Source organism: Hakea prostrata, chromosome 5, assembly GCF_041222555.1.
Source record: "Hakea prostrata isolate BN-2017 chromosome 5, UWA_Hpros_2, whole genome shotgun sequence".
NCBI classification, from domain to species: domain Eukaryota; kingdom Viridiplantae; phylum Streptophyta; class Magnoliopsida; order Proteales; family Proteaceae; genus Hakea; species Hakea prostrata.
The window spans coordinates 3,530,898-3,558,039 of NC_142604.1; the positions used below are offsets into that span (position 1 = coordinate 3,530,898).

The window sequence follows — 27,142 nt, forward strand, 5'->3', positions numbered from 1 at the left end:
CCACACTATATCATGCAAGTACTTTTGCCTTCACTTCTACATCCTCACCTTTGATTATTGATTTTTGGGCTTCCGCTCACATGATAGGTTAGTCATCATTGTTTTATTCATTTTTTCCATCCATCATTTGTCATTATTGCTAATGGTTTGTCCACCCTCTAATTTGGGAACCGTAAAGTATCACCTACTACTCTTACTTTTTCATCCATTTTACATGAGCAGTTTCCATTTAATCTTCTATTTGTTAGCCAACTCATCAAGTCTTTAAGCTATGCTGTAACCATTACCCCTACATGTTGTACTCTTGAAGACCTTCACACGAAGAGGACAATGATAGAGGGCATGAGAAAGATGGTTTGTACTACTTGGACTACACTGCCCTTGCTTGCTTTGCTGTTTCTATTGTAACTGAGGAGTCTCCATTTTTCAATGACACTATAGGCTACGACACTCATCCCTTATCCGTTTACCACTTATTTCCTTCTTTTAAACCTTTTGTTTAGGCTGAATTGAAAGGCATGCGAGTTAGGAAATTACCAACGTGTTTCCTACCCTGCTTGATCTAAAAACTATAGTAGTTCATTGTTTGCATTTGCACATTCTGATATTTGAGAACCTTGTTAAGTTTCTAATAGTTTTCCATATTTTTGTTAGTTTCAGAACGAATAAGGTGAATAATGAGAGAGAGGAGAAGATGGAAGTAGCGACTTTGTTGTGGAGGTTCTAACTTCACTATATATAGGATAATTTACAAGTCTATTCTATATAGGAAACAAAGTGGAACCAAAATAGGAAAGCATCAACCAATTTCGATTGGTATAAAACACTTAATTACCGCCTCTTTTTCCTATCGAGAGTTAGCGCAAGGCACTAACTCTCGATGGATCTGTCCTTTCCCAAATTGCCCTTTCCTAACAGTTACATTTGTGGATGTTTTTTCATGTTTGACATGGTTGAACTTATTTAAAGATAAGATTGAATTTTTATCTATTTTTTATTATTTTGTCAGTGAAATTAAGACTCAATTCTCTTTACCTATTAGATTTTCAGGTTTGACAATTCTTTGGAATATGTTCAATGTGATGTATTTGTTTTCTATGAGCATAATAGAATTATTTACTTAACTACTTGTTCTCAAAGTCCACAACATAATAGCGTTGTCGAAAGAAAAACCCGCCACCTCCTTGAGGTAACCGATGCCCTTATGTACCGCATGCATGTCCTTGAAAACATTGGTGTGAATGGGTATTGACTGATCGCATCTCATTAATAGTATGTCTACCATTATGCCCTTCAACAAATCCCCTTGTTTGTTGAATTTCTTGGCTTATCCCTATTTCTTGTTCAACCTAGGGTGTTTGGGTGTGTTTTCTTTGCAAATAATCATCTGGCCACTAACAAATTTTCACCCACAAACAATTTGTCAGTTTCAATGCGACTTAATTTGAGGACTCTCTTACTTCCTGTTGTCTAGTGGCCCTCAGGAAGATCCTTTTCCTAAACTCCTCTACTTATCCCATCATTCATCCTTATCACCTCCCCCCCCCCCTTCTACAAGTGTATCAGCAGTGCCTAGTGATTGGTACCACTAGTTCGCAAACTACAGATGTTCCTCCACCACCTTCTTCTCCACCGTCCTCCTCGGTTGAAGCTTTGTCTCGAGATGACATACCTATTGCTCTCCGGAGAGGTAAACATTCTTGCACCTTGCGTTCTAATGTTGTTTACCTTTTTGATTGTTTTGTTTCTATCTCTTACTTGCCACCTAATACACACAACCTTGCTGTTTCTCTTTCCATTATTTCTATTCCTCATCTATCACTCCGTGGTTCTCTAGAACCCTGACTTGAATGCTGCTGTGGATGTGCCTTGACTTCTCGTAATACGTGGGCTTTTGCTGATTTGCCTCCTGATAAGGATGTCATTAAGTGTAGTTGGGTATTCACTATCAAGTATCAATTTGACAGCACCATTGAGCGTCTTGAAGCCCGATTGGTTGCCACATGTTACACTCAAGACTTTTGGGGTTGATAACTTCAAGACTTTTTCTCCTGTAGTTACAATTATATTCTATTCGTCACATTATATTTGTTGCAGTCAATTCTTATTGGCCTTTATTCCAGTTGGATGTTAAAAATGCCTTCCTTTATGGTGATCTTCTTGAGGAGGTGTGCATTGAGCAACCTCTGGGGTATTGTTGCTGAGGGGGAGAATCAACATTGGGTGTGCATATTGCATAAAGCTCTATATGGGCTCAAACAATCATCGATGGTATGGTTTGAGAAATTCAATACTGCTGTCATCACCCAATGGATTTCATTAGTGGTACTCAGATCATTCTATACTTGTTTGTGGTCAAGGGGATAAGGTTGTCATTAACTCATTATGGTTGTTTATGTAGATGATATAATCATATCTTGAAACAGTCAGGCTGGCATTGAAGAGGTAAAGGGTAAACTACAAACTGATTCCCAAACGAAGTGACCTAGGGGACCTTCACTATTTTCTTGTGATTGAGGTGGTTCACAGCATGAAAGAGTTTAGCTATCCCAACAGTAGTATGTATTGGACCTTTTAACTGATATTGGAATGCTTGCTTTAAGACCAGTAGATATCCCCTTTAACCCTCACTAGTAGTTTGTGTTTGATGATGGGGATTTATTGGATGATGTCCATCATTGTAGGAGTCTGATTGGGAAGTTGATTTATCTGATTGTCACAATACCTGATATTACCTTTGCAGTCGGAGTTCTCAGTCATTTTGTGCAGTGTCCAAGGAAAGCTCATTGGGATGCTGTGGTTTGTGTGCTTAGATATCTTAAGGGTTCTCCAGGCAAAGGGTTGATTTATCGTCCCAACATATACATGGAAGTGGTGGAATTTTCTGATGTGGATTGGGCATAATTTGTAGGTGATCAACGATCTACTACAGGATATTGCGCTTTTGTTGAACGTGACTTAGTTACATGGCAGAGTAAAAAGCAAAACACCATTTCAGGATCTTGTGCCAAAGTGAGTACAGAAGCATGGCCCATACTGTTGTTGAACTCATGTGGCTTAGGTTATTACTCCTTGAGTTAGGGTTCTCTATCTATTCTCCCATGAGGATGTTCTGTGATAATCCAGTTACCAACTATATTGCAAGTAATCCTATGTTCTAAAGCAAACCAAACGTTAGAGGTGGATTGCCACATTATCAAAGATGCAGTGGTGAAGCAGTTGATCATCACTCCCTTTGTGTTTTCTTCTGACCAGTTGGCGGATAGGTTTACCAGGGGGTTGTTTGCTTCTAGTTTTCATACAAATTGTACCAATCTAGGCATAGGAGAGTTGTATGTTCTAGCTTGAGGGTGAGTGTTGAAGTCCAGTGGTGATAGCGAGACTTCTAGCTACCCGCATGTAGGGTTTAATTCTTTTAGGGCCTGTTTGGTTACTTGAGTTTGGAGATTTCAAAAATCTAGAGATTTCAAATCTATGGAGTCATGGTTCATAAAATCACTGTTTGGTTAGCTTAAATCTTTGGAATGAAATCTATAGATTCACCATAAAAAAACATTTATGGAATCATGGTTCAAATGTTTAACGTTTTTATAGTAGAGACGAAATCTCTGGATTTCACCTCATACCCATAAATCTATAGATTTACGTTTTTAGTGTTAAAAGGTGAATCTCTAGATTTCATGAATCCAGGGATTCACACAACCAAACGGGTATAAATCTCCCATTTGTGAATCCAGAGACTTGAACTCTCTGGATTCATGTAACCAAACAGGCCCTTATGTGTCTTGTAATTCTATCGTCGGTTATTTATGGGCAGATCTGATATTTTATCTGCTTCATAGACATAATAAATAAACCCTGCGATTAGGAGTGAAATAAGTCCAATCGCAGGTGCTTTCTTTAGCTTGTGTTAGTGTCCTTCTCTCTTACCCCTCAATTTCTTCTTTGTTCTCAAGTGATTGGCTGGTTACAAAGTTCTAGGATCGTAACAGGATTGTTGAGGTGTTTCTCATCAGGTAAACAAAAACGCCACAGGAAGAGGTGGTGATCTTGAAGTAGGAGGGTAGTGGCAGAATACCGTGAAAATTCTAGTGCTCGTCAGCAGCAGCCCAACCCAACCCAACAGGTGGGCTAGGAAACATGCTGGCAGGCTAAGAAACATATGGCTCCGTTGTAAGAAATTATAAAGGGGGTATTTTTGGAAACCTGCTGTTCTTTCATCTTCTTCCTCCATGATCTCAGCCAAACCCTTGCACCAGAGTGCGCAAAAGCTGGAGGCAGAGACTGGTTGTTTGATGTGGGCTGAAGGAGCCATGTTTCCTCAATTTTATCTTAGGTCTAAGAGGCTGACTTCAATGAAACTTAAGTCCGAGCTCGACCATGGGCTGTGTTTCAGATTTGACATGCATTGTACACTAAACTATGGTATGCCATAAAGCAAATGCAGTGTTGCGTCATGCACATAGATGAATTGGAGGATGCAGCGGAGGAACCAAAGACTGAGGTGTCCGAGATGGAAGAAGAAATGGCCACACTTGTGGTAGAACTCTACAACAACGTGCTCGAGGGGCTGCATTCGCCAAAAACCCTGAAGATCAGAGGCAAAATTAAAGGGCAAGAGATGGTTATACTCGTTTGTAGTGGAGCAACTCACAACCTTATGACCTGTCCCCCCCCCCCCCCCCCCCCAAAAAAAAAAAAAAAAAAAAGGTGACCATGAGATGGTAGAAAAGCTGAGACTTCCAATTCAATGCGATTGCTTGAAGAGATGTTTGGCGACAATCAGTGCATTCAGACAGTAGAGGGCGAGCTATAAGGCGTCGTTTTTACCTAAAATCTGCTGTTGTTTAGACTGGGTAGCTTGGATGCTGCTTTTAGGTGCGGAATGGAGTTCGTTCTTGGGGGAGATCCGTAGCAACTGGTGTCATCACACTATTAACTTCGAGTTGCAGGGGTAGACAGTGAAGCTTATACAGGACCTGACATTGATGCCGATGGAGACCTTGTTAAATAGCCTATGGAAATTGCTTAGGTTTGGTGTAGAGGGATTTTTGTTAGCTGCATGTAATGCATTAAGAGATCTACCTACCATAGTAGTAGCCATACCTCTACTGTCCTACTTGAGAGATTGGTGAAGGAAATGCTATCTGTAGGTATCAGTTGCCCCAACATTAGTCCGTTTTCCAGTCTGGTGTTACTAGTAAAGAAGAAAGATGGAGGGTGGCACTTTTTGTTTGATTATCAGGCTGTGAACGAGCTGACTATACCCGACGAATTCCCTATACTTGCCATCTACAAACTATTTGATGGAGCAAAAGTGTTCAGCAAGCTTGATCTGAAATCAGGCTACCATCAAATTCATATTGAGGAACTTGACGTGGAGAAGACAGCTTTTCTGACTCACAATGGTCATTACGATTTCCTAGTAATGCCATTGGGCTTATCCAATGCACTAACATATTTTCAGTCACTCATGAATGAGGTATTTCGCTACCACTTGTGAAAATTTTATTTGACTTTTTTTGATGACATACTAGTTTGTAGTAAAAGCATGGTAGAGCACTTGCAATATCTGAGGCAGGGCCGCTTTCTTTTTTTTTGAATGAATAAATAATTAAATTTTAGAGACAAAAACCGAACTACAAGAAAGATCCAAAGGAGAGGATCAAGGAGGAGGATGGAATTGGGAGTTGAGCCCCCAGGATACAACAATGAGCTTGTTCCTTGGGGAATCAACAATCGGGGGATGGGGATAGCAGTAATCCTAGAATAGCATTCCGAATAGAATCAATAGTGGGATTTGGAAGTCCAGCGTCTGAGATTACACTCCCACCATAGATGGTGGATTGTGGCACCAAAGACAAGCCTACCAATCCGGTCACAAATAGAGGTATCTGAAAAGTTACTCAATATCCAGACCAATCACGGACAAACCCAAATAAGCGATGGGAGCGGGGCCAAATGTAGTTAAGGGCTTTTCTCCAAAAAGAACTATAGAAAGGGCAAGAAAAAGAACAAATGCTCAATGTCCTCAGTACCATTCTAGCAAAGGATGCAGTTGGAGTTCACAGGGATATGGCGGGTAATAAGGAATAATTGAGTGGGAAGGGCTGTGTTTAGGGCTCTCCAAAGGGTAAGGGAGTGATGGGGGATATATGACCTTTGAACCAAACCAAGGGGGGCCAAGGGCCGAGGGGAGGGGGAGCAAAACAGGTTCCAAACAAAAGATGTGGTGAAGGATTTGGTAGTGGAGGGGAGCCAAATAACTGTATCATGGGGGTGTGGAAAGGATGGGGAGAGGGAGTTTCAGACTTGTGTGAGACTATGGTGGGGGGAAGGGGACCCAAGAACCATTAGAGATAAAAGCTGAGAGATGGGTAGATTTGGGAATGCGGGTTTCATAGACAGTGCGGGGGGGGAAGAGTTAGGAGGATGCCCATCGAATGCTAGGGATCTAGCCAGAAGGAGGTAGAGGAACCAGAACAGATATGGGTGGTGATGGCAGGGAGAGCACGGGGTCTGAGAAGAAGAAGCTTCCTCCAGATCCAAGAAGGGTTTGGAGGGATAGGGATAGTCCAAAAAGAGTCAGATTTCAGAAGGTAAGAGTGGACCCAATTGACCCAGATGGAGTCATGTTTAGTGACAATTTTCCAGATGAGTTTGAGTAAAGCATCGGAATTGACTTCTTGGATCCAATGAATTCCTAAGCCCCCTTCAGATTTAGGTCTACAGATGTTGGACCAACTGATGGGGCGGAGGAATCGCATGGATTCCTGTCCCTTCCAAAGAAAGGCACAGAAGAGAGATTCCATTGCAGATGAGATGGCCTTGGGAATCGGGAATATGCCACACCAATATAGGTAGGAGGATTGGAGCATAGATCGAGGGCTGCTTTCTTATTACTTACAAAACACAATCTGGTTTTAACTGCAAGAAGTGGAGGATCAAAGAAAATGGGTTATACAAATGCTTGGGTTTGATTTTTACATCTTTTACAAAGCTGGGGGAGAGTGTTTGCTGCTGGTCCGAAGCTTGGGTAAAGGAGTAGAGTTGGTGTGTCAGGTTGGCAGTCATTATTGGAAAAAAAATCTAGCCAAACCCTTTTCATGTATTTGAGCTAGGGCGTTCCCCGACAAAAGAAGCGATGTGCTACACTATGGCCCAAATGTAGTGATAAGTGGGCAAGGGTTAGGTAGGGCATCCCCCGTAAGTGACGTGCTGCATTGGTGCCCATATGCGGTGATAAGTAGGCAAGGGTTCCCACTTTGTGGACAAATGCGAGTAAAAAAGCTAGTCCAGAAATGTTGGATTAGATTGGCATCTTGGAACATAACAGGTAAGAGCTTAAAATTGATAGATTTTATGAGAAAAAGAATAATTAATATAGTTTGCATTCAAAAGACTAAATGGAAGGGTAAAAATGCTAAAGAGTTTGATGACTTTAAACTTTTGTATACTGGGGATGAAACTAATAAAGGTGGAGTACTATAATAATGGATAAAGATTTTAAGAATGATGTAGTAGATGTTAAAAGAGTAGGTGATAGGTTTATTGCTATCAAGCTTGTAATGGAGAAAGAGATTGTATATATAATTAGTGCATATGCACCTTAAGTAGGATATGATGAAAGTCTAAAGTTAGCATTGTGGGAAAATATGGATGGATTAATGCAAGGAATTTGTCAAGGAGATTATCATAGGCATGGAACAAAATTCAACCGAAACTAATGAAATTTCGGTCGAAATGTCTGCACTTTTCCAAGTCGAAATGAAATACAAGGACAAAAATGAAAAGTGTCCAGTATCATATCGTATCGTATCGACCGAAATTTCGGTCAATACGATACGAAATATCGAGCCAATATTGTATTGAGTCGAAACGACTCATTCTTATGTTATAAAGTGTCCATTTTCGACCAAGTTTTTGACCTATCGCTGTTTTTACATGTTTTGAGCGACATGTCGGACCGTGGACAAAATCACCCTGGCGATATCGCTCGAAACATGTAAAAACAGCGATAGGTCAAAATACACAACTAATGTAAATATGTAAAGAGAACACAAATACAATAGATGTACTAAAGTTTACAATTCATTATACAATTATGTTGAGTATGGCTCATGCTTCACATATTGTTGCCGACAAACACAAAAAATCGGCGAAAAACAAATGAAATATTGTTATATATGGCGAATGTAACGATATATCACCTATTTTTCAGCGATATATCGCCGACATATAGTAAATATCGTGTCGCTGGGGGAGTCGTGTCACCCCCCCAACGACATGGCGATATATCGCCGACACAGTGTACCATGACTTTGACCCTCTTTTCAAATTTTTTTTTTAATTTCTCTTGATTTCGTCCCTCTTTTCACCTAATTTGTACAACTCCCTTTCATTCAAACACTAGATTTGCTCCTCCATTTGTGCATTTTCTCAAATCTTGCACGGTGAGTAACCAACTTCCTCATTTTTTTATTTTTGTTTTGTTTGTGCCTTAAATCTTCTTGGATTGCTTCCAAATTTAATCAAAATTTGTTGTGTTGATCGATGAATTTGTAGTGTCAAAATTAATTTTTATTCTTCCTACTATTTTTTTATTTTTCTGTTATTAAAAATTATTTAGTAAATTATGTGTATTGCTAAAAATGTATATGTATAGTAGATGTATGAGCTTCAAATTAATGTATGTGAGAGTTAAGATACCATATTACTGTGATGGTGTTGAATCAAAATTTTTTTTTCTTTCTGTTAATTCTGTAATTTTATTGTATTTAATATATATTTAAATAATTAAAAATTTTAAATATTAAAAAAATCATTAATTTTTGTTTCAAATTTAAAAATAGGAGAGTATTAATGGAAGCATGTTCCAATTTTTGGAGCATGTTGTGGAGCTTTTCAAGGTAGTGTGTATTTTATATATTTTTAAATTATTTATATATTAAAAAATACTTATATATATTTTTTAATTTAAAAATAGGAGGTTATTATTAGAAGCATGTATGTAATTTTTGGGGCATATTGTGGAGCTTTTCAAGATACTTAGTGTGTATTTCTTGTATCAGACACTCTCTTTCAAAGATGTCAGACACAGGTTGGCAACACGGGAGGCCACTTACAGCTGATAGGAGGAAGAGCGAGTGTAATTACTGCAAGAAACAAATAGGAGGAGGTGGGGCCACTAGACTAAAGGTGCATTTAGTTGGTGAAAACAGGGATGTAGTACGGTGCCAAAAGGTGCCCGTAAAGGTCAAAAAGGCAATGGCCTCATATATTAGTGGGGGAAAGCAAAAGAGGAAAGAGAAGAGAACACAAAGAGAGGAGTTTGAGGATGCATGCTTAGATGACCTTCCAAATTCCGAAGATTATGGTCTAGATGAGCCAAAAGAGTATGGATGTGACCCTGGACCAGAGGCCGAACATATCAGGAGGGCGATGATGATGAGTAGGGAGCAACAAAGGGTTGCTGACATGAGGAGGCAATAGGTCTTTGGGTTGTGGGTCCTGTAGAGAGCCAGCAGGTATGGGAGGCACATGCAGCTCTTAAGTCCCTATGAGGAGGAGTCAAAGTGTGAGGCAGGAGGTTCCTATGCCACGGGCCTCTACAAGGGGTCGAGTTTTGTCAACACATCCTATAGATCCGGATCTGGAGATTCTTCGCAATGATTTGGCCTTATTTGCGAGGCCTGAGCATAAGCAAAGAAAGTTGAAGCACTTATGGGGAGTGTGAAGGAAAAATTGGGGATGGCTTTCTCTAAATGGGCTTATTACCATAGTATTCCAGCACATACAGCCCAAGGGCCCTACTATAAGGATATGATTGAGTAGATAGGCAAGGCTGGGAGTGTATAGGGACCAATTCCATATGAGATATATAATGTCTATTTGCCTAAGCATAAAGAGGACTTAAATGAGTATATTAAGGGATTAAAGCCCATGTGGGCTCATTATGGAGTTACTGTGTTGGCTGATGGTTGGACTGGTCCCATTAAACAATCCATCATCAATTTCATGTTGAATTGTGATGGAAGGACAGTGTTCCTCAAGTCAGTAGATGCATCCGATGATAAGAAGGATGCAAAATATATTTATAAATCATTAAATCAAGTGGTGAAGGAGGTTGGAGTGGAAAATGTGATCCAAATTGGGACTGATAATGGATGAGCCCCACTAGACTACTACAACTGCTGCCCATTCCAGAGAGGATATGGGAAGATATCAGCATGGACTTCATTGGATGGCTGCCAAGACACGAGGAGGGACACAGTGGTGGTTGTAGTCAACTGAATCACCAAATATGGACACTTGATGGCTTTCACTCATCCATACATACCCAAGGAGGTAACACTAATTTTCAGCAGAGATATGGCTACACGGGTTTCCACGCTCCATCTTCTTACCCATGCTAGCTGACACCTTTTCAAAAGTTCTTCGTGTTGCAAGGGAGAGTACCAATAACTATACATAAAATTCAGCTTTGGCAACAGTTTATCGTGGCACTTCTGGAAGGCATACCCTTGGTGGACAGAATATGGGATGAACTTAAGGAAATAATACTAGAAAATATTTAGGTTCACACAACTCTACAGGACAAGTTAAGACTTCTCATCATTGTGGTCATCCAGGACATATTCAACGATATTGTTGGAAGCTTCATGGGAAGCCCCCACACATGGCTAATGCAGTCACCACCTTTGAATCAACCTCTACAACTACTAAAGTTCATCTTGAGGGTAAGAGTCGTAAGACTATAAAGATGGCCGAAGAAGATTATATTCGTTTCACTCAGTTTCAGGCCACTCAACCACAATCTGCCATTGCCACCCTTGTTCAGACAGGTAATGCTACTGCTTGCCTTTCAACCACATCTCGCCCTTGGATCATTGATTCAGGAACTTCTGATCCTATGATCGGGATAGCGTGTTCCTCAACAACCACTGTCTGAACTTTTCAAGCTATCTGGGACTGCATTAAAAGGTACAGCAGCGCCTATCATCCTCAAGCTGATGGACATATGGAAGTTGTTTCTTGAAACTTACCTCAGATGTTTTTCCGCTTGGCAACTTTAAGGATTGGCATAATTGGCTTACTTGGGCTGAGTTCTGGTATAATACCACCTTCCAAGGGGCAGCAAAGATGAATCCCTTCCAAGCAGTATATGGGCATGAACCACCATACCTTCTCTGATGGGATTCCAGCTGCTCCAAGGTAGATTAAGTTGATGAATACCTTAGAGAGCAAGATCGCATACTAGATGAGCTTAGGGTGGATTTGCTTGTTGCACAAGATTGTATGCATGCCACGGCTAATGCCCACCAGCCAGATATCCAGTTTTCAGTTGGGGATGCAGTGTTGTTATGCCTGCAGCCTTTTCGCTATCGGAAACTATCCAAACGACCCAATGAGAAACTCAGCCACACGTATTATGGGCCTTTCCTAGTGAATTTGCATGTTGGACAGGTAGCTTACTGGCTCCAACTGTCTTCCGACTGGTGGATTCATCCTGTATTCCATGTCTTCCAGCTGAAGAAGGTTGTAGGAAGTCATTTTAGCCACAGCCCCTTCGCACTTGCCTAGCTGAAGATTGTGAGCTCCACCTGGAACCAAAAGACTTGCTGCACTAGGGGTACTTGCCAGCAGGCTGCCTGGAAGTGCTGCTTAAATGGAAGTCACTGCTCTCATGTGGAAACACTCAGGAAGACTTGGGGGAAATCAACACTCAGTTTCCAGAATTCCACCTTGAGGATTAGGTGAAACTCAATGGCGGAAGTATTGATGGGCTCCTTAAGTCTATGCCAGGAAAACTTGAAACGGGGGCAGGGGGTCAGTTGGGCTGGAGTGGAGGTGAGAGTAGGAAAGTCAGTAGTGAGTAGAGTCAGTTGTGTTATGGAGTGAGGTATTAGTTATAGGAATTGTTTATTTTGTTGGAACGGAGAGAGGGGAAGGAGGCATCAGTGATCACAGTTTGGGTGTGGGGTAAGGAGACTTGCAGGGAAAGTACTGGCTTCTCATAGCTACATATTTTTATTCCTATTGTGGTTCTAAACTTGCGTGTATTGCTGAGTTGTTGCTGAATTAACTCTCATTCCAAAGCACTGCTGTAAATGGCAAAGTAATGGAGGGTGAGTGTGTGTAATGAAAGATATAATTCCCTATCAATGTGCCTAACAGAGTCATATCCAGGTTGTCTTGGTGTGCAATATTCAAGAGAGTGCTTCTCAGTGAGTTGTATCCTGGCTGCTGAGATCTGGTGAGTCATGTCTGGGTTTCGTCCTACCCATCTTCTTGCCCCTTCCTGTTTCCTTATGTTTCTTGTCTGCTGTTATGTACACCATTCAAACCTGACCATACATCCACTCTTCATATCTCCCATTTGCCTCTACAAGTCGTGTTTGCATGGTAGAACAACTAAAATATGCTTTTACCAAGTCACTTGGGAATGGAAGAATTGGTCTACTTGATTATATTTATACTGACCTAGGCATGATTTACCTCTTTGCTTCAGCTTGAGGGTGAGTGTTAGAAGTTATTGATTAAGGAGTTCACAACATGTTCATGTCAACTTTTGTCATGGGGAGTGCTCGTGGGTTCTATTTGTCTGAATGGTAACTCGTGAACAGTAATTTTACTATTTATGATGCATCTCCTACAATGCCCTTTGAAGGCTTGTCTTAAATGTAGTGGAGTCTCAACAAAAGACTTGTGAGTCCCAAGATTGCAGCCATCTCTGTTCTCTTCTTCTTTTTCCTTTTAATCATATATACAGAAAAAGGAAACAAAGTGGAGTAGTCACGTGACAAGTTTCAGTCTCTAATTGAGTTAAATCTCCCGTTGTAATAGCATGCATTATGTGTTTGTACAAGCATATTTTTATCATTAATCTGGACATTTACTTGCACTCTCCAAATCTTGCAAGGCATGAGTAGTTGATATAGGGAAAAACATGAAAGTAGATTTGTCTTATGACTTCTATGAATTTCACAAACAGACAGACAATTATGAATTGTGAGTTGTGACATCAATGACCACCCTTAAATTTCCATTACAGAATTTTAAAACCCTTGAGTGCTTCTCATATGCCTGAACTTCAGATTAGCCTGTGGCAGTTTCTTCCACTTTCCTCATTAACCTTGTTAGAAAACAAGCTTTAAATAATCAAAACAGCAGTTGAACTTGAACAGAGAAAAGAGAAGAAGAAGAAGAAGAAGAAGAAGAGAAGAGAGATGAAGAACCAATAGAAAAGGCCTGTGATTCTTGCTTAAAAGTCTAGAATCACAGAGCCCTTTTATTTATAGCTTCTAATGAATCTAATACAAATTGAGAGACAACTAATTGTCCTCTAGAAAAAGGAAACAAAAAAATTACAGCTTTAGTAACTTCCTATCTTCTAAAATAAAAAGTTCTGAAAATAGAAACTAACACCAAAATAGAAACTATGCTTTCTGAAAACTCCCAAACTTATGTAGCAAGACTCCTACATCAGAAATAGAAAGTACAGTAGCATCACTAGCATTATACTGTTCACGTGAACAGTACCGTGAACGGTAAATATCTCAAAGTGTGTATACTTCAACACTCCCCCTCAAGCTGGAGTGTACACAAAAAAAACTTCAGCTTGCACAATAAGGAATAAACTTGAAAGGTAGCACCAATCTTGAATCGTGTAGCAATGGCAGACTTCAATAAACACTGAGAAAACTTTACCCAGGAGATAATCAACACCAACTTAAAAAAAAACTTTAATTCTTCATGTCAATAGAACCATCCAATAATAAGAACAATCGAAGATGTTGAAGACGAACAAAGTCCATAAGTATAACAGGATCAAAGATACTATCCATATAATGCCGGTAGTAGGAGAAATATCCACACTAAATCTTCAAAATTGCAACTCCAATGTCCATAAGTATAACAGGATCAAAGACACCATCCACATAATGCCGGTAGTAGGGAAAAATATCCATACTAAATCTTCAAAATTACAACTCCAATGTCCATATAAATGCTTCGCAAGAAGGCAAGTGGTAGGTAAAGTATGGATAAGTAAAAGGCAGTATAGATTACTGTGGACCAAGTAGGTAGGTAAAAAAGCAATATAGGTTACTGTGGCCAAGGAGGTAAGGTATTATGGGTTACTACGGACCAAGTAGGTAGGTAAAAGATAGTATGGGTTACTAAAGACCAAATAGGTAAGGTAAAAGACAATATGAATTACTGCGGACCAAGTAGGTAAGGTAGAGGCAATATAGGTTACTGCAGACCAAGTAAGTAAGGTAGTATGGGTTACTGCGGACCAAGTAGGTAAGGTAGTATGGGTTACTACGGACCAAGTAGTTAGGTAAAGGACAATCTAGGTAAAGATAGGTAATCATATTGTTGTAGAATGCCATAAGTTGAGGACAAAGATCTTCACAAATAATATCCATCAGCACATCTTAAGTATATATAGAAAAAGGCACCATTCTCCCCCTCATGTGTAGCATTACATGTGGACAATTAATGATGACCAATGACAAGCATCTTAAAGTATGAGCACAAAAGAAACCCAAGAAGGAAAAGTAGTAGCCACAGACCAATGTATTATTCACCAATAAAGCTGATCAAGCAGCAGTAAATCGTTTAACAGGACAAAGTCGTGTTCACCAGGGGGAAAAAAACTCTGGACCACCGCTAACCCTCAAATAGGACAAAAGCAAATTAGATCAGAAGGAAATTACTGAACCAGCTTGGAATCTCAGAATTGCAGTTGTCGCTGCAGCAATCCACTCAGAAGAAGTGCAATTACAGTTGTTGCAGTAGTAGATATTATCAGATCTCGGACCATAGCAGCAAACTTCTACTCGATTTGAAACTCTAATAGATCTCGATATGAAGGAAAAGTAGTGCCCTAGGTCTTTGTAGAAGTATTAGATAAAAAGAAGGTTAAACTTGATTCTGAAATAAACAACGGAAGTAGCAGTAAAGCAAGACGGTAGCAGCAGAATTTTTCAGAAGAGAGAAACTCAATGAAACATGGGTTACTAGTATACGACTTGCAGTAGAACTTATAGCACAAACAGTGGAAGACAATTCTTAGGTCTTGCAATCCGAATTATGGGCATATCTTTGCAAGAATCAAGAGGAATCCCAGGACATCAGTGTAGTGTAGATCAAACTTCAGATTTGCACAAAAAAATAGGGTAGTAGCAGCCTCAGTTGAATCAAATAGGTAGACATATCCCCAGTAAGCTTGGGGCCTTTTGTAGTATCAATACATGGATACTTGGTGCTTCAAAAGTCAAAGAAGAAGGACAGCCATTCACAATTATTGCAGCGAAGGTTGGGGCTGCCCTAGATAAGAAAAAGGAGAAAAAAAAACTGGGCAGCCAAGAGAGAGAAAACAGTCCCTTGGTTGATTAAACTTGCTCTGATGCCATGTTAAAAAACAAGCTTTAAATAATCAAAATAGCAGTTGAATTTGAACAGAGAAAAGAGAGAAGAAGAAGAAGAAGAAGAAGAGAAGAGAGATGAAGAACCAGTAGAAAAGGCCTGTGATTCTTGCTTAAAAGTCTAGAATCACAGAGCGCTTTTATTTATAGCTTCTAATGAATCTAATACAAATTGAGAGACAACTAATTGTCCTCTAGAAAAAGGAAACAAAAAAATTACAACTTTAGTAACTTCCTAGCTCCTAAAATAGAAAGTTTTGAAAATAGAAAATAACATCAAAATAGAAACTATGCTTTCTAAAAACTCCCAAACTTATGTAGCAAGACTCCTACATAAAAAATAGAAAGTACGGTAGCATCACTAGCATTATACTGTTCACGTGAACAGTAAAAGCCATACTTTACTGTTCACGTGAACAGTATTGTGAACAGTAAATATCTCAAAGTGTGTATACTTCAACAAACCTATTTTAACTGTAGAAGAGAAACTTATGTAGCAAGACTCCTACATCAGAAATAGAAAGTATGGTAGCATCACTAGCATTATACTGTTCACGTGAACAGTGAAAGCCAGATTTTACTGTTCACGTGAACAGTAAAAACCATACTTTACTGTTCACATGAACGGTAAAAACCATACTTTACTGTTCACGTGAACAGTACCGTGAACAGTAAATATCTCAAAGTGTGTATACTTCAACAAACCTATTTTAACTGTAGAAGAGAAAACCTTTTTGTAGTTTCTAAGTAAGAGGTTCTGTTATTGGGTTTATTTCCCATCAAATGGCTCAAATACAAGATGCGAACCGTGAGCCGCTTGTATGAAAAGTCTATTGTTGATACATGTAAGTAAATTGCACTTGCCTACCTTGGCAATGATTTACATCCTGGCCTATTATGCATTCAAAATGTTATATCCAGTATTCCTATATGAGCTTTTAAATTAGCTTTTGTTTTTGTTCTTTCTTAGAGAAAAGTCTCCCTTGTTTTTAATTTGTGGTAAACTGTGTTTTTCTTGTAGTAGTAGATATTGAATATTGATTTGCCCTTTTGTATCACATACATTCTACTTTGTTGAAGGTTGTTCAAAAGGAAAGAGAAGAGAAGCTTGCAGAAATTCTGAAGGATCGACTTAATCAATATGTACAAGGAAATAAGGAGGGTTTTATTAGTCATGCAGAAGCTGAGTTATCAAGACTTTCTAATGCAGGTAGTGCCCTGACCAGCTTTTTGCTTTTCTGAATCTTATTTTACAATGTTGTGTGCATAATAAGTTTCTGCTTTTGTGCTGTGCTGATAAATTTCCTTAATTTAGAAGGTTCTGGGAAAAGGAGTGAAAGGTTTTTCCATTTCTTTTTTTAGTTTTGAGTGAAATGGGGGGGAGGGAAAGGGGAGTTGATCCATAGAAATTGTGAATTGCATTTAATATTCCCTGTTTATTATTTGGATAAGGTCACCTTTTATGCTGGGAGGACAGTCTTCATTAAATAAGTCCTCCAATCTTCCTGCACTACTTGAGGGTATCTTTGCTCCCTTAAACTATCGTCAAAACCATGGAATGTGTCTTTTGTGCTTTAGTTTGGAAAGGCAAAGAATTCTTTAGATTCCTCTCATTCATCAGTTGGTCTTCCATTTTCCTTCCAAAAGCCAAACGTGACCTTGTCATCTGAAGACTCCATGATTACAGTATCGTGAGGCTGCTCAAACTAATTTGAAAGTTCTCTTCCAAGCGAGACTCAATTTGGGTCAGCTAGGTCTACTCCTACCTGTTGAAAGATGGCTCTTTTTCGGATTGCCTCCAAGCTGGCTGACCAAGCTTGGGTTTGGACTTTGGAGATAACTTCTCCTTTGGCCCCTAGCCCCATCTGCCACCTCATCAATTTTCTTTGATGGATCATTTCCTTTTGGCTGGAACCCTGCACCCTATGGGTACCCTCTCTGATGTGAACCGGGATGTAGGGTTTGTTTGGCTGATGCAAGCGCTAGATCTAGGTCCACCCTCAGGATCCTCTTCAAGTGATCTGCAGTATTCTATGGATAGAAATATCCTTCGGGTAAGGGACTTGGGCTGGATATGGTTTCTGGAAATGGGGTGGGGTTAGGTTCAGTTAGGGCCAGGGACTAAGGTTGGTTGAAATTCAATCCTAAACCTTGCCGTAAATTAGTTTCAGATTTGAATTTTCCAAGTTTAGGGTTTGATAGGAATTAGGGTTTCTAGGGGGTCTCTATGGCTAGGGTTATAGTCATAGGTCAAGTAGGGTTGGGGAAGGTAATCCTAAAAGGAATTAGTTTTTGGATGAAGGCTTTCAAAGTTATGGTTGAAACTTGAAAGTATGGTTAGGATTTCTAGCGTTTTGGGAAACTAGGGCAGCAAAGGGACTAGCGTTTAGACTAGGGTTTTGTTTGTCTAATTGGGCTGAAACAGAGAGCGGAGGTCACAAGCGTTGGGGGGATGAGGTTCCAAACGTTTGGGACATATCTATTGGTTAGATTGCTGTAGAGACCTTGAAATTTGGGTGGTCTCTATAAAAATCCCAAAATTCCAGAAAAATAGAAAAGAGTGTGATATGGGAACTATGGTTATGGTTTTAGGGTTTGGGGATGGGAAGGGGCCTGTGGAGTGAGAAGAAGAAGAGGGAAGGGTAGGGGTTGGGGTTGGGCCTTGGTACTTGAGGAAGAGGATGTAGGCTTGAATGTCAAAATTCTGTACGAAATTCTCTCAATAGCAGCTGCAAGTTGCTTGATGGGAACCTGTGACTCCTGGCTTTTGATGCTTCAGTTCTCAAATTTATCCATAAACATGACCTGAATTTTACAACCTAGAGAGGCTTATTCATAACCTTTTAGAAGGAATTCACAATAGGACTCAACTTTTGAAAATAAATCAAATTTAAGATGCTTACTCAGACTGAAGACTCGTACTCATATGAGGACTCTATCATGTCTTACTCTAGAATGGTCCAAATTGAAAAATAAAACTAGATATAAAATTCTTTTAGGAAGTGGACTATAACTGGGGGAATATCCCTTACTACTTGGGAATCCAACCTAACTGGGACTCTTCAATATCTTGACCAAAACAAACCCAAAAACAGATGTAGATTTCGAATCCTACTAATGTGTTGGATCTAACTGAAGGGATCCTTCTCTAATTAGCCTAACTAGACTAGACTTTTTTATGACTTAACAAAGAAGGACTAAGGACAAGGATTACAAAGTAAAATAGACATGGATTCCTAACAAAATTCTGATTAGGGCTAGATCAAATTGGGTTGGATTAGGGGTACCCAAAATGCCTTATGTTGGCCAAAATTCCCTGGGTTACTGGAAGGATCTCAAGGTACTGGTAACCTCCCTGGGTCTTATTTTGGTGGTCTTGGATCCAATTCACATCACTTTCTAATTCCATGGGAGACTGTGCTGTCTATATGATGTAGCCTCAAATGAGTGATGGCCAATTCTTCCAAGATTTTTTTAATAGAACCAATTCAAATGGGACGAGGTTTTCTGGAAGTTCTGGGTATGGGTTATGGGGTATGACTTCAACTAGTTTGAACCTGTGACCCCGAAAACTGTAGATGTGATGGATAGGTTGTAATGGGTATGTATAGGATGGTTTGGGCTGAGTTCATATGATTAGGTTTCAAAGTGTATAGAGGATAGTTGGCCCATGAGAGATATGGGATAAATTCCTTGAGATAGGGAACCAGGGTCTGTTGGTGTTGGAATGGGCTGAAACTTGTGGGAATGTAGGTAGTTGCATAAGGATATGATCCTCAAGTTTGGTTGGGTTTAGATGCTAAATTGGAAGATATGGGGCTTCTTGTTTTGGGGTTATAGGGTGCTAGAAAATTCAAGAAAATATTTATATCTTGGAATTGGTTGTCTTGGCAAGTCCAAAAATTCAAGGGAAAAAAATGTTATGAAAAAGGCAATGGAGTCTAGGTTGCTAGATACTTGGAGGGTGCCTCGTAGATGCTTGGATATTATTGAGATGGAGTTACAAAAGTCTGTCTTGTCAACCATAGCAAGGAAATAGGCTTGATACTGATTTAGGCATTAGTGTTTCTTCAATCTTGGACCTGCCAAATTGAACACAACATTGTGCAACAACACCTACTCATAAAGGGGAATTCAAGTCTGGGAAATATTATTAATAATCTGAAATGTAGTCCATTGTAATCGATTGGGGGCTATTTATAGCCTTACAAAGTAGCTCTAGTGAAATTAGGATCCATTTAGCATTTGCTAGATTGGAATCTATAAGGATGCTTTTAGCATTTGCTTGTCGTAAAAATTTCAAGCTATACCAAATGGATGTTAAGAGTGGTTTCTTGAATGGACTAATCTCCAAGGAAGTCTTTGTAGCTCAGCCTCCAGGTTTCGAAATTTTAAACTTCCTAGTATATGTCTACAAATTCAAAAAAAGCCTTATATAGTTGTATGGTGTCAAGTAAGCACCAAGGGTATGGTACAGATACTAAGAAAATTCCTATGAAAGCAAGGTTTCAAAATGGGCTAGGTTGACACTACTCTTTTCATCAAGCACAAAGGTAATGACCTTATTGTTATTCAAATATATGTTGATTGCATTATCTTTTGTGCTAGAAACGGAGACCTATGCTCCGAATTTAGTATTTCTACGGGTAGCAAGTTTGAAATGAGTATGGTGGGGGGAATTGACTTTCTAACTTGGGTTGCAACTCAAGCAACATGACAATGAAGGAATTTCATAAGTTAGAGTGAGTATATCAAAGAATTGATCAAGAAATTTGACATATCCTTCTAGAAGTCCATTAACACACCAATGAGTACCTCTGTTAGGCTAACTAAGGATGAAGAAAGAACTCCTCTCGATCTCATAAAATGTCATGGTATGACCAGAAGTCTATTATATCTAACTGCTACTAGACCAAATACCATGTTCAAGATCTGTGCAGCTGCGCTTGTGCCAGATTTCAAGCTAAACCTAGACAGTCCCATGCCAGTGCAGTAAAAAGGATTCTTAAATATCTAAAAGGCACTTGGGGATACAACGAAAGAGTTGGTTTAGGAATATGAGAAAACCCAGTCAATCCAAACCCATTGTTAGCCCCAACAAGGTTGGATTAAGATTTTAGGTGAAGCCGGCCCAGCTGGGCTCGTTGATACCCTTAAAGGAATTCAGAATTTCGATATCCTTCCATGGCATCCTTCAGATGGTGGGAGATCTCGCTCTCGAGCGAGATCTCGCCACTCAAGAAAAGCGAGATCTCGACCGAGATGGCGAGATCTCGGTTGAGATCTACCAAAAAAATGGCGGTAGTCTCGGTGGCCCATCTCAGTGGGTTTTAGGGCTCTGGTTGGGCTGAAACTTGGTATTTAAGCCTATTTAAGGCCTTTTGAACACATTAGTGGCCTTAGATTTGTGAGAAAATAACCCTAACTATGTCTCCTAAGTTGACCCTATGTGTAAAACCGAAATTCTGTGAAATGCAAGGTTAGAGACTTAGAGTCTTAGTCTCTTAGAGTCTTAGAGAGTCAGATAGAGAGTCAGAGAGACAGAGACAACATGTAATATTGTAATGTAAAGATATCAAGTAATTGAAGTTAATGAGTTATCATTTATCAACTATCAAGTATCAAATACAATAACATTACACATCAAGTATTCAAGTCAACAAGTGACCAAAGTTCGAACTATCAAAGATTCAAAGTAATAAATTGTTAAATACTTAAATGTCTTCAAAATTTTACAACCATAAGAATTAAGAAGATTACAACTTTCAACTTACAAGACTAAGAGTCTAAGACTAAGAATGTCAAAACTCAAAATTACAACTTACAACTTAAAGACTAAGAGTATGAGTATCACTCAGCATTCTGCATCAATTGATTAGAACGGTGGCCACATTTGACTTGGGTCCCAAGTCAATCCATCACTGAAGTATGTCACATATCGGTTTATATGGAACTGATATGTCTCCATGTCAGAATACTGGAGGAATAGCACTTTGGGATAACCGTCAATCGTGGGTGGGTGAAAGAGCCATTGTTGTTGTTGTTGTTGTTGTTCATATTGTTGTTGAGTATCTGGGTAGGGGTTTCTAAACCACTCAATTAACAACCCACCTTCACTCCTATATGTGTACTCTCCAGGTGCAGGGTCTTGAGGAATAGTATGACCTCCATAAGAAGAATACCCATTGTAATCTGACCCGGTGGTGTGATCCCTGTATTGGTACCTCGATGACTGCCAACTGTCCAAACTTTGCTGTTGTGAATCACTCTGACCATGATCTAGGCTCATGCTTCCCATGTTGAATTCAAGATCATTCATGCTCGCATCATCATTTGGTTGTCCCTGCCCCTGGTTTGATCTGCTCTTCCTACTCCTAGCATAAGTCCGAGAGATAGGGGAACTGTGGGTCGCATGTGTCGGATGACTCGGACCTGGTGGAGGTGACTCCCTTTGTTGATGCTGACTTCCACTAGAAACACGACCAACCTGACTGCCTCCATGACTCGAACTCGATGGCTAACTTGGGCCACTTGGCCCTCTGGTATCATCGGCATCATCTGAATCCCAACTACTAGTTGTCACCTCAGTTGTTTCAAGTTGACCAGGTGGCTCCTCAAATGGTACAGTTGGTCGTCCTTCTGATGCTGCTGCAGCAGCCTGACCCTCATCAGAAGATACGTGCTCAACCATAGCATCTGGGCCCATAGCAGTAGCAATGGTAGGATCCGGCTGCCCTCTTGGCCCATCCTGCACTTGGCCACCTCGATCCCTAACCCACTGATATATGACATCATCTTCCTCATCTTCTGCGGGGGGCTCGTGGAATACATCAGTCAACTCAATCGGTTCACGATTGTCGTCATCTATATCATCTTGTATGTGCCCTACTCTTAATATCATGTTGTAATGCACATACACTAAGTCCTCGAGCCTCTTACTCCCCAATCTGTTCTGTACCTTACTATGGATGAGCGAGAAGGTGCTCCAGATCCTCTCGCAACCAGAGGATGAGCAAGTTTGTGAGAGTACTTTAATTGCTATGTCCCTGAGATTTGGCGCACTAGTTCCATATAGCACCCACCAGTCAGCTGCATAACCAAAAATAAGAATGCATTAGGCAAGTAAATCTTTATATTTATATAACTTATCAGTTATCATTTATAGAGTTATAGTCTATAGACTTATAGACTTAATAACTTATAAAGTAGTGGACTATTTACCAGGATCAGTGTTTTGCCTAGTTGCAACTGCAGAAGGCTTTCCAAAACTCCCAGAGGCATCCCTGAACTCCCTGATCTGTACGCCAATTCTTCAATTATTGTATTATGTATATGCTTAATGCACTAATGCAAGAAGTTGAAGAAACAATTGAATAAGTTGTCACCTCTCCATTAATTGTCCTTTGCATGACGGGATTTGACACAAGCTTTTCCACCACCTCTTGCACCGCAGTCATCAACTTTACATCAAGCCCCAGATCATTCTTATAATGGTACTTTGGGTTGAGGTAGTGCTTGCATTGTGGAAATAAAAAATTTGGTTAGTGACTTAGTGATTTGGTTGTTTACTTGTTTATAAATGATGAGTTATAGCAAATAAAGAATGTAAATTAAAGTATACAACAAAAACTTAAAGACTTAAAAGTGACTCACCAGCCAAGTGCAAAGGATGCATCAAGTGCGTCTCCCATCTATTATCGATGATCCCCTCGTAGGATTTGAAGGAGTTAGGGGCAGCAGCTCTAACAAACTCTTTCATTTGCTAAATAATAAAGAAATTCAAATAATTGATGAAAGAATCTATGATATCAGTTAGCATTCCATAACAATATAACAAGATACAACTAAGGAGACCTACCCATTAGGAAGAAAATTACACCACATAATACAAATACTCCTATCAGTACATGTTTAATTAACACTATCCTTCGCTAAGTCGTCCATACATTTTGTTTCCTTCTTTTGGGATTTCGACACTTCTTAACTAACCTCTTGTATTGGTTCCATCCCACGTGAAGGAGTGGGTGCACTTCTCCTATTGGTTCACACCATTGAAAGAAACTATATCCTCTCGTAAATTATGCACATCCTTGATATAACCTATTAGGATATCAGGCTGATGCTTAAATCCTGACTACTGCCAGGTTTCCATAGTTGCAATTTGTGTTGCAATACTTCAAGTAAGAACTTTTCACATCATTCACACTGGACGTTGACATTTTGATATGGAGGGACATAGTGGATATTCAAATTGCTTCATAAGTTATAATGCACAAATCCATCAATCCATAAATTATAAAGTGGGTTTGCAAAGTCAGTCTTGTAGATTATGGTCTAGCATTACAAGAGCAGCAAATGGTTTGATTAACATTGTTTGTAGGAAATTATGCAGTATATGACATTGAAGTTAGGGAGAAATGCTCAGCTCTTGTTGTTGAGATTTTATTCCTTTCTTCTCTCCTTTTCTGATAGGTAACATTTACTAACAGGCTTGAAAGATGAAAAGGAGAAAAGCAGATGGTCTTCCACCACAATACCTGCTGTACTAAAATAAATCACTTTGGCAGATCAACAATCAGCTACTCCCAACTATACCTTCCCGACCTTGGCAATCTCCCATGGCTTCCCCTGTTTTTTCCGATGACTCTCCTGTTGATATCCTCTCTCGCCCTCCCTCTCCCTCTAACCCTCCCGTCGACTCTTCCTCCGTCAAACCCTGAAGCTCTCTTTTTTCTCTCCACCATCATCACCCTACCAATTCTGACCTTGACCTTACTTATATTCCTTCCACCTCCAGCGATCCCATTCCTTTAGCTCATTGCCCTTCTGCCTCTACTGCTGTAGGTATCCAGCGATGGACCTCTGCAGTTCTTGGTCAATTCCTTGGTTCCCCTCCCTCCTTTGGTATTCTTAAAACTTCCCTTACCAAACAATGGAAAGCTCAGGGTCTTCTGGATATTCATCTTATTGACTCTGGTGTTTTCCTGTTCAAATTTGCCTCTCCTGACTGCCGATCTCGTGCCCTTGAAGGGTCTCCCTGGTTTGTGGGAAAATCCCCTATACTCCTAAAACCTTGGACCCCTTCTCTTCCCCTCAGCAGGGTCGATTTCGGCTCCCTTCCCCTTTGGATCAACTTACTTGGTCTCCCGCTAGAATTTTGGAACTCCGATTGTCTTAGCAGAATCGGATCTGCCCTTGGAAAGCCCCTTCGTATTGATGCAAAAACGTTGAATATGAATTGCCTGTCCTATGCGAGACTCTGTGTTGAATTCTCTGCCTCAAAAGATCTGCCTTCTAGTGTAACTATTGCTGATGATCTCGGCCTTAAGTATAATCAGATAATTGCATACGACTGGATACCCTTTCGTTGTGATCTTTGCTCGTCGTTTGGTCATGAATCATCTGGTTGCTCATTCGCTGCTCTCCATCAAGCAAAGCAAATAGCCCCTGCCTCTGCGGCTGCTGCTGGTTCAAGTGTTCCTCCAAGTTCTTTGCCCTCGGATGACCCAAGATTTTCTGCTGAAGCTCTCTTAAAGATGAAGACTATCGATGCTTTAGAGATAATCTCTGTTCCATCGTCTGCTGCAAATACAATTCCTTTTACAACTGCTGTAAATACTTCGTCCACTTCTGTTGCTGCTGATTTCCCGCTGCGTGCTGCCGGATTTTCGTCTCCGGTAACCAAATCGTACCGTAGAAGAAGAAGAAAAAATAAAGCTGCTGCTGGTCCAGATTTTCTGAATCCTGACTCTGATTCCGTCAACCCCTTTGATGTCGACCTTTCAAGAAAGTCTGCAATTTCTGCCAGTTACTCTGCGGATGAAGAAGCTTATGTTCCTGGGTTTCCTGCTCCTGCCGTCGATGCCGCTGATGCTGCCAGAGCCCCTATAAGGTCAGTAGAGGTATTTGAATCTCTCCCAGTAGACTCTTTGCCCTTGCCTTTCCCAAATGATGTTAGGTCGACTGTTGAAGACCCAAAAGTTTCTCCAAAAATCCCCTGCAATCTGCCAAACCTTCCACATTACGCTACCTCCCTTCCCCTTTTACCGACTCCCTCACACCTTAAGCTGGGACCCACTATGTTTAACCACTCCCATCGCCATTGTTCTTTATCCCTAAGTCTACCGCCTCCCTCTCTTGGGTCAAGACCCATTGTGAAATCAATTTCTTCCTCTCTTGGGCCTTCTAAGTCTAGTGGGCCTCGGCCCATCTGTTCTCTAAATGCTATTAACTTACCCACTTCCCCTAATATCATTGAGCCCATGATGTCCTCAGTGCTTTCTAGTTATAAAGATGCAAACCCATTTGATGCTTTATGTCCTATGGCCCAACCGAACCCCTCTCTTGCAGCCTCTCACCTTCAAAACTCACCTCCCTCTTCTCAGAACCTCTCCCCTTCAACTGAGCCTTCAATTCAAATTCGACCTCCTCCATTGACCCAAATATTTTCGAAACACCTTCCCCTTGGGATTCCACCTTGCGTGAGACTAATTCTCCTTGCTCGCCCCACCAATTAGATCCCCTTGACCCCAATTTTAGTTGCTAGCTCCCCCCCCCCTTTGTTATTATGTCTGAGTTTATTGTGTGGAATGTTCGTGGTCTTAATGCTGTCGCTAAGCAGAGTGAAATCAAAAAATTCCTTTTGGACTCCAAAGCCTCTTTTTGTGCCATCCTTGAGACTCATGTCCAAGCTGAAAATGCCCATCGGATTGCCCAATTCTTGGCCCCGTCTTGGTCTTTCCTTTCTAATTACTCTCATTGCTCTAATGGGCGGATTTGGATTCTTTGAGATCCTTCTTCCTTTTCTATTGCCCTCATCGATTCCTCTCCCCAATTCATGCATCTCTCCATCTCTCCTTCCAATGTTATCTCTTCCTTCTTCCTCACCATTGTATATTGGTTTAACTGGGCGGATGACCGTGCTCCTCTGTGGGATTCCATTCGTTCCTTGTCCTCCTCCTTTGGGAATCTTCCCTGGGGTATTGGAGGTGATTTTAATATTGTTCGATTTTCCCATGAGAGGGTGGGTGGTCGTCCCCCTAATCCGGTTGCGATTGATGATTTCAATTATTTTATTGATGATTCTAGTCTCACTGATCTTCGTTGGTCGGGCCACTCTCTCTTTTGCCATAATCGGCGTATTGGTGAAGATAGAATTGCCTCTAAACTTGATCGCTTTCTTGTTAACCATCACTGGCTCTCATCCTTCCCGGACTCCCATGCCTCTTTCTCTCCAGCTTGCCTTTCTGATCACTCTCCCTGCCTTCTCCCTGCCTTGTCCGTCTTTTCCCTCCTCCTCTTTTGGTCCTAAACCTTTCAAATTCTTTGATATGTGGACCTCCAACTAGTCCTTTCTCCCCACCGTCAAGGAAGCCTGGGAGAAGCCTCCACTGTCACTCTCTTCCCCTAATAGCTTTTGCCCGACGTCTTAGGAACACTAAGGAAGCGCTCTGTAGTTGGAACTCCTCTACTTTCAGAGATATCTCCTCTAGGGTTTCTACTTGCCGTTCAAATCTCCTAAGTACCCAATCCCTTCTCCAGATTGACCCTCTCAATCCTCTGCTAGCGGAGAATGAGTGGGTTCTCTCTTCTGAATTATCGTCTCTTGCTTCCCTTGAAGAAAGTTTCCTCCGGCAAAAGGCTAGAATTAATTGGCTCCAGCTTGGAGACTCTAATACTGCTTTCTTCCATCGCTCTCTTAAAGCCCG

The 27,142-nt window shown here is 40.5% G+C and overlaps 1 protein-coding gene across 1 annotated transcript in view; it reads left to right on the forward strand.

Annotated features, from left to right (window-relative positions):
* Positions 1 to 27,142, forward strand: part of LOC149014443 (DNAJ heat shock N-terminal domain-containing protein) — a 68,890-nt gene that overhangs the window by 26,079 nt on the left and 15,669 nt on the right. Inside the window, exon 5 of the mRNA XM_089155067.1 lies at positions 16,515 to 16,644. Coding sequence (XP_089011193.1) covers positions 16,515 to 16,644 — 130 coding nt within the window. The remainder of the gene's footprint in view (positions 1 to 16,514; positions 16,645 to 27,142) is intronic.